This window comes from Nerophis ophidion, linkage group LG04 (assembly GCF_033978795.1).
Source record: "Nerophis ophidion isolate RoL-2023_Sa linkage group LG04, RoL_Noph_v1.0, whole genome shotgun sequence".
Lineage (NCBI taxonomy): Eukaryota > Metazoa > Chordata > Actinopteri > Syngnathiformes > Syngnathidae > Nerophis > Nerophis ophidion.
This window is the reverse complement of record NC_084614.1, coordinates 74,368,733-74,380,780: the sequence shown is the minus strand read 5'-3', so window position 1 is coordinate 74,380,780 and position 12,048 is coordinate 74,368,733. Positions and strand designations below refer to the sequence as shown.

Genomic DNA, 12,048 nt, shown 5'->3' with positions numbered 1-12,048 from the left:
AACATAAACACAACAGAACTAATACCCAGAATCCCATGCATCCCTTACTATTCCGGGCTACATTATACACCCCCGCTACCACTTAACCCGCCCCCCCCCACAACCCCGGCCATCCTAAACCGACGCAAGGAGTGTGAACTGTATGGCTGTTGAACAAATACGCCTTGCAGTCACTTACGTGAGAGAACTTGCACAATTGGTGGCTGACTAAGTACTTTTAGGCCTACTGTATGTCTTTAAATCAAATCAAATCAACTTTATTTATAAAGCACATTTAAAATGTACCACAGGGGTAGCCAAAGTGCTGTACAGGTTAAAAGATAACACAGGAAAAACGAGCAAACACAACACAGAGCACGATAAGAAAAACAGTAATGTTAAGCTAACAAATAATAAGTAACTTCTGTTACAGAAAGGGTATCAAATATTGTAAAGTCAGCAGTCTGACGACAAAACGGCAATGAATATTTTATGTCCGTGTTATTTTCTGACATGACCCCTCCCCGAAGGACAAACATTTTTCGGTGACACCCTTAAATGAAATAAAAAATTTTATAACCCCTTATTATCAAAATAGATGATTGAAATGAGTAGAGATGTATTTATGAAGTCAATTTGTAATATTCATACAAGACTGCCCACTCTGTTTGATTGTCAATACACAGAAACAAGTGCAAATGATTGACTGGGTAGTACATTTTCATAAAGCTAACACAATAACCTTGAACATGTCTCCCGCGACCCAAAAGGGAATAATATTCCGAAAAATATTGACAACCGCTAATGTCAGCATTGAAATAACATGGAAAACAATGACATTTCACTTTTTAATTCCTTGAAAGCCATTACAAGCCCTTTCTGGCTGCTCTTTTATTGTCTTTTTGTCCCAATGAAAGACGTCAAAGTCCTTACTTTGTTTTGTGTTTTGCCTTCACGCTTCTCATAGGACACGCCAGCTTCTGCTCATCGTCCCGAAGGAAACAACAACGTCTTTCCTATCATTCTACGCAGTAGAGCAAAGTAGCTAGCTGGCCGTCTTGTCAATCGAAACTCCTAATATATCATCCTCGTCCCCGTAGAAGTCTTGTTTCACTAGATTGATATTGGACTAGGTCGCTATTTGCTGTTCGTTTTTATCCCAGCAACTCTTCGATTCTTGCAGACATGGTGTCCGGCAAGCTGCAGAACAACAACATCTACACCATCGCCAAGAGGAACGTGGAGGGTCAGGACATGCTCTACCAGTCCCTCAAACTCACCAACGGCATTTGGATCTTGGCTGAGCTCCGCATCCAACCGGGCAATCCCAACTACACGGTACGGTATATCATTTATACATAACGTGTAGGGCAGGGGTCGGCAACCCAAAATGTTGAAAGAGCCATATTGGACCAAAAATACAAAAGTGTCATAATGAAGGCAACACATGACTTCCATCCATCATCTTCCGCTTATCCGAGGTCGGGTCGCGGGGGCAACAGCCTAAGCAGGGAAACCCAGACTTCCCTCTCCCCAGCCACTTCGTATAGCTCTTCCCGGGGGATCCCGAGGCGTTCCCAGGCCAGCCGGGAGACATAGTCTTCCCAACGTGTCCTGGGTCTTCCCCGTGGCCTCCTACCGGTTGGACGTGCCCTAAACACCTCCCTAGGGAGGCGTTCGGGTGGCATCCTGACCAGATGCCCGAACCACCTCATCTGGCTCCTCTCGATGTGAAGGAGCAGCGGCTTTACTTCGAGCTCCTCCCGGATGACAGAGCTTCTCACCCTATCTCTAAGGGAGAGCCCCGCCACACGGTGGAGGAAACTCATTTCGGCCGCTTGTACCCGTGATCTTAACCTTTCGGTCATGACCCAAAGCTCATGACCATAGGTGAGGATGGGAACGTAGATCGACCGGTAAATTGAGAGCTTTGCCTTACGGCTCAGCTCCTTCTTCACCACAACGGATCGGTACAACGTCCGCATTACTGAAGACGCCGCACCGATCCGCCTGTCAATCTCACGATCCACTCTTCCCTCACTCGTGAACAAGACTCCTAGGTACTTGAACTCCTCCACTTGGGGCAGGGTCTCCTCCCCAACCCGGAGATGGCACTCCACCCTTTTCCGGGCGAGAACCATGGACTCGGACTTGGAGGTGCTGATTCTCATTCCGGTCGCTTCACACTCGGCTGCGAACCGATCCAGCGAGAGCTGAAGATCCCGGTCAGATGAAGCCATCAGGACCACATCATCTGCAAAAAGCAGAGACCTAATCCTGCGGTTACCAAACCGGAACCCCTCAACGCCTTGACTGTGCCTAGAAATTCTGTCCATAAAAGTTATGAACAGAATCGGTGACAAAGGACAGCCTTGGCGGAGTCCAACCCTCACTGGAAATGTGTTCGACTTACTGCCGGCAATGCGGACCAAGCTCTGACACTGATCGTACAGGGATCGGACTGCCACAATCAGACAGTCCGATACCCCATACTCTCTGAGCACTCCCCACAGGACTTCCCGAGGGACACGGTCGAATGCCTTCTCCAAGTCCACAAAGCACATGTAGACTGGTTGGGCAAACTCCCATGCACCCTTAAGAACCCTGCCGAGAGTATAGAGCTGGTCCACAGTTCTACGACCAGGACGAAAACCACACTGTTCCTCCTGAATCCGAGGTTCGACTATCCGACGTAGCCTCCTCTCCAGTACACCTGAATAAACCTTACCGGGAAGGCTGAGGAGTGTGATCCCACGATAGTTGGAACACACCCTCGGGTCCCCCTTCTTAAAGAGAGGAACCACCACCCCGGTCTGCCAATCCAGAGGTACCGCCCCCGATGTCCACGCGATGCTGCAATGACACATGACTTAAGTGTCTATATTAGCCTACTATCAAAATGACTGTGTTGCAGACTGACACAAATCTTCGTTGACAGAAATGTTGAAATACAATATTTATTCTACCCATTTTTACAACATTGGAAAACATTAGTAAAACAGGCTTCTCAGAGGGTGAGATAACGTTTAGATATTACTGGCTTAGAATGGCCAATGGTCCAAGTTAAAGAAAATGGCGGGCTGTCTTCTTCGAATGGATTTATAACAATCTATGCAAGCTAAAATGGAGGCAATATTACATATAGATAATACAGTGGGGCAAAAAAGTATTTAGTCAGCCAGCGATTGTGCAAGTTCTCCCACTTAAAATGATGACAGAGGTCTGTAATTTTTATCATAAGTTCACTTTAACTGTGAGAGACAGAACGTGAAAAAAAATCCAGGAATTCACATTGCAGGAGTTTTAAAGAATTTATTTGTAAATTATGGTGTAAAATAAGTATTTGGTCAACCATTCAAAGCTCTCACTGATGGAAGGAGGTTTTGGCTCAAAATCTCACGATACATGGCCCCATTCATTCTTTCCTTAACACGGATCAATCGTCCTGTCCCCTTAGCAGAAAAACAGCCCCAAAGCATGATGTTTCCACCCCCATGCTTCACAGTAGGTGTGGTGTTCTTGGGATGCAACTCAGTCTTCTTCTTCCTCCAAACACGACGAGTTGAGTTTATACCAAAATGGATACATGGATGATACAGCAGAGGATTGGGAGAATGTCATGTGGTCAGATGAACCCAAAATAGAACTTTTTGGTATAAACTCAACTTTTTTGCCCCACTGTATGTGCTGAAGACTCAATATTAATGCATAATATGCTGCTTCACTGACCTCAGGAAGAAAAAAAAAAGGCATATTTCTCCAAATTTGCACAAATAAAGGGAAAACTGAAGGAAAGCGATAGACTCGACTTCTTTGGTAAAGAGAGTGCATGAAGTGAAATAAAACAGGAGTACATAAAAATATATATATATTGGCTCGCCGTCATGTTATTAACATATGGAAAGTGTAAAGTTAGAATCAAAAGATGGTGCTGACTCTTTTAATGACATTCAGACTTTACTTACAGTGGGGCAAAAAAGTATTTAGTCAGCCAGCGATTGTGCAAGTTCTCCCACTTAAAATGAGGACAGAGGTCTGTAATTTTCATCATAGGTACACTTCAACTGTGAGAGACAGAATGTGAAAAAAAAATCCAGGAATTCACATTGTAGGAGTTTTAAAGAATTTATTTGTAAATTATGGTGGAAAAAAAGTATTTGGTCAACCATTCAAAGCTCTCACTGATGGAAGGAGGTTTTGGCTCAAAATCTCACGATACATGGCCCAAATCATTCTTTCCTTAACACGGATCAATCGTCCTGTCCCCTTAGCAGAAAAACAGCCCCAAAGCATGATGTTTCCACCCCCATGCTTCACAGTAGGTGTGGTGTTCTTGGGATGCAACTCAGTCTTCTTCTTCCTCCAAACACGACGAGTTGAGTTTATACCAAAATGGATACATGGATGATACAGCAGAGGATTGGGAGAATGTCATGTGGTCAGATGAAACCAAAATAGAACTTTTTGGTATAAACTCAACTTTTTTGCCCCACTGTATGTGCTAAAGACTCAATATTAATACATAATATGCTGCTTCACTGACCTCAGGAAGAAAAAAAAAAGTCATATTTCTCCAAATTTGCACAAATAAAGGGAAAACTGAAGGAAAGCGATAGACTCGACTTCTTTGGTAAAGAGAGTGTATGAAGTGAAATAAAACAGGAGTACATAAAAAAAAAAAATGGGCTCGCCGTCATGTTATTAACATATGGAAAGTGTAAAGTTAGAATCAAAAGATGGTGCTGACTCTTTTAATGACATTCAGACTTTACTTACAGTGGGGCAAAAAAGTATTTAGTCAGCCAGCGATTGTGCAAGTTCTCCCACTTAAAATGATGACAGAGGTCTGTAATTTTCATCATAGGTACACTTCAACTGTGAGAGACAGAATGTGAAAAAAAAAATCCAGGAATTCACATTGTAGGAATTTTAAAGAATTTATTTGTAAATTATGGTGGAAAATAAGTATTTGGTCAACCATTCGAAGCTCTCACTGATGGAAGGAGGTTTTGGCTCAAAATCTCACGATACATGGCCCCATTCATTCTTTCCTTAACACGGATAAATCGTCCTGTCCCCTTAGCAGAAAAACAGCCCCAAAGCATGATGTTTCCACCCCCATGCTTCACAGTAGGTATGGTGTTCTTGGGATGCAACTCAGTATTCTTCTTCCTCCAAACACGACGAGTTGAGTTCATACCAAAAAGTTCTATTTTGGTTTCATCTGACCACATGACATTCTCCCAATCCTCTGCTGTATCGTCCATGTATCCATTTTCATATTCTTACATATTTTATATTTTGGCAGTATTTTGGGAAGCTGACATTAAATACTGTATGATATTTTATATATTTAATATATTGACATATTTAATATTTTAGTGGTTTTGGAAGCTGACATTAAATACTTTGATATTTTACATATTTAATATTTTTACAGTGTTTTTGGAAGCAGACATTAAATACTGTATTTTATTTTAGATATTTAATATTTTTACAGTGTTTTTTGAAAGCTGTCATTAAATACTATCATACTTTACATGTTTAATATTTTTACATATTTCATATTTTTTGTGTTTTTTGGAAGCTGTCATTAAATACTGTGTAATATTTTTACACATTTTATATTTCGACAGTATTTTTTGGAAGCTGGCATTAAATACTGTATGATATTTTACATATGTAATATTTTCACATGTTTAATATTTTACAGTGTTTTTTGGAAGCTGTCATTAAGTATGGTATAATATTTTACATATTTAATATTTTTTGCATATTTTGTGTATTTCGGAAGCTGACATTAAATACTGTATAATATTGTACATTTTACTGTTTTTTACATATTCCATATTTTGACCATATTTTTTCCAAACTGAAATTAAATACTGTAGGATATTTTATACATTTTTTATTTTTACAGTATTTTTTGAAAGGGGACATTAAATACTGTGATATTATACATATTTAATATTTTTGTGTTTTTGGAAGCTGACATTAAATACTGAATGATATGTTTACATATTTAATATTCTTACAGTGTTTTTGAAAGGGGACATTCAATACTGTGATATTTTACATATTTAATATTTTTGTGTTTTGGAAGCTGACATTAAATACTGTATGATATTTTACATATTTAATATTCTTAGTGTTTTTTGTAAGCAGACATTAAATACTGTATGCTATTTTACATGTTTAATATTTTTACAGTGGTTTTTGGAAGCTGTCATTAAATACTATTATATTTTACATGTTTAATATTTTTACATATTTCATATTCTTTGTGTTTTACGGAAGCTGACATTAAATACTGTATAATATTTAACATATTTCCCATTTTTACATATTTTATATTTTGACAGTATTTTTTTGAAGCTGACATTAAATACTGCATGATATTTTACGTATTTTATATTTTACAGTGTTTTTTGGACGCTGTCATTAAGTATGGTATAATATTTTACATATTTAGTATTTTTTGCATATTTTGTGTATTTCGGAAGCTGACATTAAATAATGTATAATATTTTACATTTTAATATTTTTACATATTCCATATTTTTTCAAAACTGAAATTAAATACTGTATGATATTTTATATTTGTACAGTGTTTTTTGGAAGCTGACATTGAATACTGTATGATATTTTACATATTTAATATTTTTTTGCATATTTTGTGTATTTCGGAAGCTGACATTAAATAATGTATAATATTTCACATTTTAATATTTTTACATATTCCATATATTTTTTCAAAACTGAAATTAAATACTGTATGATATTTTATATTTTTACAGTGTTTTTTGGAAGCTGACATTAAATACTGTATGATATTTTACATATTTAATATTTTAGTGTTTTCGGAAGCTGACATTCACTACTGTATGATATTTTACATAAATTTAATATTTTTTGTGTTTTTGGTGGCTGACATTCAATACTGTATGATAGTTTACATATTTAATATTTTGACATATGTCATATTTGTACAGTGTTTTTTTAAAGCTGACATTAAATACTGTATGATATTTTACATATTTAATATTTTAGTGTTTTTGGAGGCTGACATTCAATACTGTATGATAGTTTACATATTTAATATTTTGACATATGTCATATTTGTACAGTGTTTTTTTAAGCTGACATTAAATACTGTATGATATTTTAAATATGTAATATTTTTACAGTGTTTTTTGGAAGCTGTCATTAAGTATGGTATAATATTTTACATATTTAGTAATTTTTGCATATTTTTGGTATTTCGGAAGCTGACATTAAATAATGTATAATATTTCACATTTTAATATTTTTACATATTCCATATATTTTTTCAAAACTGAAATTAAATACTGTATGATATTTTATATTTTTACAGTGTTTTTTGGAAGCTGACATTAAATACTGTATGATATTTTACATATTTAATATTTTAGTGTTTTTGGAAGCTGACATTCACTACTGTATGATATTTTACATATATTTAATATTTTTTGTGTTTTTGGTGGCTGACATTCAATACTGTATGATAGTTTACATATTTAATATTTTGACATATGTCATATTTGTACAGTGTTTTTTTTAAGCTGACATTAAATACTGTATGATATTTTAAATATGTAATATTTTTACAGTGTTTTTTGGAAGATGTCATTAAGTATGGTATAATATTTTACATATTTAATATTTTTTGCATATTTTGTGTATTTCGGAAGCTGACATTAAATAATGTATAATATTTCACATTTTAATATTTTTACATATTCCATATATTTTTTCAAAACTGAAATTAAATACTGTGTGATATTTTATATTTTTACAGTGTTTTTTGGAAGCTGACATTCAATACTGTATGATATTTTACATATATTTAATTTTTTTGTGTTTTTGGTGGCTGACATTCAATACTGTATGATCGTTTACATATTTAATATTTTGACATATGTCATATTTGTACAGTGTTTTTTGGAAGCTGACATTAAATACTGTATGATATTTTACATATTTAATATTTTAGTGTTTTTGGAAGCTGACATTCACTACTGTATGATATTTTACATATATTTAATATTTTAGTGTTTTTGGAAGCTGACATTCACTACTGTATGATATTTTACATATATTTAATATTTTAGTGTTTTTGGAAGCTGACATTAAATACTGTATCATATCTTACATATTTAATATTTTAGTGTTTTTGGAGGCTGACATTCAATACTGTATGATCGTTTACATATTTAATATTTTGACGTATGTCATATTTGTACAGTGTTTTTTTGAAGCTGACATTAAATACTGTATGATATTTTAAATATTTAATATTTTTACTGTGTTTTTTGGAAGCTGTCATTAAGTATGGTATAATATTTTACATATTTAATTTTTTTGCATATTTTGTGTATTTCGGAAGCTGACATTAAATAATGTATAATATTTTACATTTTAATATTTTTACATATTCCATATATTTTTTCAAGACTGAAATTAAATACTGTATGATATTTTATATTTTTACAGTGTTTTTTGGAAGCTGACATTAAATACTGTATGATATTTTACATATTTAATATTTTAGTGTTTTTGGAAGCTGACATTCAATACTGTATGATATTTTACATATGTTTAATATTTTTAGTGTTTTTGGAGGCTGACATTCAATACTGTATGATATTTTAAATATTTAATATTTTTACAGTGTTTTTTGGAAGCTGTCATTAAGTATGGTAGAATATTTTACATATTTAGTAATTTTTGCATATTTTGTGTATTTCGGAAGCTGACATTAAATAATGTATAATATTTCACATTTTAATATTTTTACATATTCCATGTATTTTTTCAAAACTGAAATTAAATACTGTATGATATTTTATATTTTTACAGTGTTTTTTGGAAGCTGACATTAAATACTGTATGATATTTTACATATTTAATATTTTAGTGTTTTTGGAAGCTGACATTAAATACTGTATGATATTTTACATATTTCATATTTACTGGAAGCGGACATTTGAATGAAACGATTTAAAGGAGCTTTTGAAAAAGGTGCATGAAAGTGTCACTGACTGTTGTGTCCTGACTGGTCCTGCAGCTCTCTCTCAAGTGTCGGGCCCCGGAAGTGTCTCAGTACGTGTTCCAGATGTACGACGCGGTGCTGAAGAACTGAGCGGCTCGCTTCTCCGGACCCGGCATCGAACACAGCAGTTTTAGCTCCCTGCCAAACAAAACATGTAAAAAAAAAAAAAACAACCTAGAAAACAAGACCAATAGATGAAAAGGTAAATGTGATATAACCATAATGCAAAATGTCTTGTTAGACACAATTAGACGTTCTTTCACAATAAGAGTTTTTATTTCGGGACACTTAATTATTCATCCATGATTTTTTTTTTTTTTAGCTTCTGGTGTCAATCATTCCATCCTTAAGTGTCTTAATGTTGTGACTGACGGCGAAAGTAGTTTATTTTTGATACTAGCTTCTTCTTTTTGCCTGCAATGTTCCCACCATCGATGATATCGCTGACTCAGCACTCCCACCTTTTGGGTTAGTTGACACATTGTGTCACATCTGGGTTCACCACCAAACCACCACTAAAAGCGACATTTTGTCACTGTAAAGTAACAAAAGTGTCGTCAGCAGCGTTGTTGCACGCACATACTGTATTTATTGTTCATCTACCTCTTCACGCTCCCTCTTTTCCTCTCCTCGACTTTCTTTTCTCGTACTTTTGAGTCCTGCCAGTCGACGCAACCTCACAGGAGTTTCTTTTCTCCTACTTTTTTGCCCTGCCAGTCGATGCAACCTCACAGGACCAAGCTTTCTTGACTTGGCAAAGTGAAAAGCTGATGATGTTGTGTGTCGCTACAAAGTACGCTCCACTGGCATTCCTTCACACAATTGCGCCTACGTGTGTAATCACTTGTCTCGCTGACATTACTGTGTAGAACAAAATAAGTGTCCATTTTACTCGTGGATGTTCACCACTTTAGAAACCGTGACTTGCATGGTTATGTATTTTTATGCACATCTAAACGCACTCCCGAAACGCAAAGATCATTTGTTGTTGCATCGTCGCTGATTTGATATTGTTTCTGCAGCAGCGTGTCAATAAAGTGTCGCCATGCATTGTCGTCCTCATTTGAAGCTTTGTGTGTCGGGACTTGATTGCAAATAGTACTAGTAGTCTCGCTTCTGTCAGTCTAGCCCAGGGCAGCTGTGGCTACAAATGTAGCTTACCACCATCAGGTGTGAATGAATGATGGGTTCCCACTTCTCGGTGAGCACTTTGAGTATCCAGTAATAGAAAAGCGCCATATAAAATCTAATCCATTATTGTTAGTAGTAGTACTACTCATTAAATACTGTATGATATTTTACGTGTTTAATATTATTACATAGTTCATTTTTTGTGTGTGTTTTTCGGAAGTTGACATTAAATACTGTATAATATTTTAAATTGTTCTTATTCTTACATATTTTCTATTTTGGCAGTATTTTTTGATAAATACTGTATAATATTTTATATATTGACATATTTAATATTTTGGTGGTTTTAGAAGCTTACATTAAATACTTTATATTTTACATATTTAACATTTTGACAGTGTTTTTTTTAAGCTGACATTAAATACTGTATGATATTTTACATAATATTTTCACATATTTAGTATTTTTACAGTGTTTTTGGAAGCTGTCATTAAATACTGTATAATATTTTGCAGATTTAATATTTTTTAAATATTTCATATTTTGTGTATTTCCGAAGCTAACATTAGATACTGTATAATATTTTACATATTTAATATTTTTTTTTTTTACATTTTTTGTGTATTTCGGAAGCTGACATTAAACACTGTATAATATTTTACATTTTTCATATTCTTACATATATTTTGGCAGTATTTTTGGAAGCTGATATTAAATACTGTATGATATTTTTATATATTTAATTTATTGACATTTAATATTTTAGTGGTTTGGGAAGCTGACAAATTATGATATTTTACATGTATAATATTTTTACGGTCTTTTTCTGAAGCTGACAATAAATACTATGTGATATTTTACATATTTCATATTTTCACATATTTAGTATTTTTACAGTGTTTTTTGGAAGCTGTCATTAAATACTTTGATATTTTACATATTTAATATTTTTACAGTTTTTTTTTAAGCTGACATTAAATACTGTATGATATTTTACATACTTAATATTTTCACACATTTAGTATTTTTACAGTGTTTTTGGAAGCTGTCATTAAATACTACATACTATTTTACAGATTTAATATTTTTTTAAATATTTCGTATTTTGTGTATTTCCGAAGCTAACATTAAATACCGTATAATATTTTACATATTTTGTGTTTTTCGGAAGCCGACATTAAATACTGTAATATTTTACATTTTTCTTATTCTTAGATATTTTATATTTTGGCAGTATTTTTTGGAAGCTGACATTAAATACTGTATAATATTTTACAGATTTAATAGTTTTTTAAATATTTCGTATTTGGTGTATTTCCGAAGCTAACATTAAATACTGTATAATATTTTACAGATGGAATATTTTTTCAATATTTCATATTTTGTGTATTTCTGAAACTAACACTAAATACTATAATATTTTACATATTTAATATTTTTTTACATACTTTGTGTTTTTCGGAAGCTGACATTAAATACTGTACAATAGTTTACATTTTTCATATTCTTACATATTTTATATTTTGGCAGTATTTTTGGGAAACTGACATTAAATACTGTATGATATTTTATATATTTAATATATAGTTTTGGAAGCTGACATTATATACTTTGATATTTTACATATTTAATATTTTTACAGGGTTTTTTTTAAGCTGACATTAAATACTGTATGATATTTTACATACTTAATATTTTCACACATTTAGTATTTTTACATTGTTTTTGGAAGCTGTCATTAAATACTACATACTGTTTTACAGATTTGATATTTTTTTAAATATTTCGTATTTTGTGTATTTCCGAAGCTAACATTAAATACTGTATTTTTGTGTTTTTCGGAAGCTGACATTAAATATTGTATA

The 12,048-nt window shown here is 33.5% G+C and overlaps 1 protein-coding gene across 2 annotated transcripts in view; it reads left to right on the top strand.

Annotated features, from left to right (window-relative positions):
- The window catches only part of ap2b1 (adaptor related protein complex 2 subunit beta 1), a 45,445-nt gene extending 35,343 nt beyond the window's left edge, over window positions 1-10,102 (top strand). For both annotated transcript variants that reach the window (XM_061899023.1, XM_061899022.1), the window contains 2 exons: window positions 1,163-1,317; window positions 9,068-10,102. In XM_061899023.1, the coding sequence (XP_061755007.1) occupies window positions 1,163-1,317; window positions 9,068-9,142 (230 nt within the window). In that variant the 3' untranslated portion in view covers window positions 9,143-10,102. The remainder of the gene's footprint in view (window positions 1-1,162; window positions 1,318-9,067) is intronic.
- The last annotated feature ends 1,946 nt before the right edge of the window (window positions 10,103-12,048 follow it).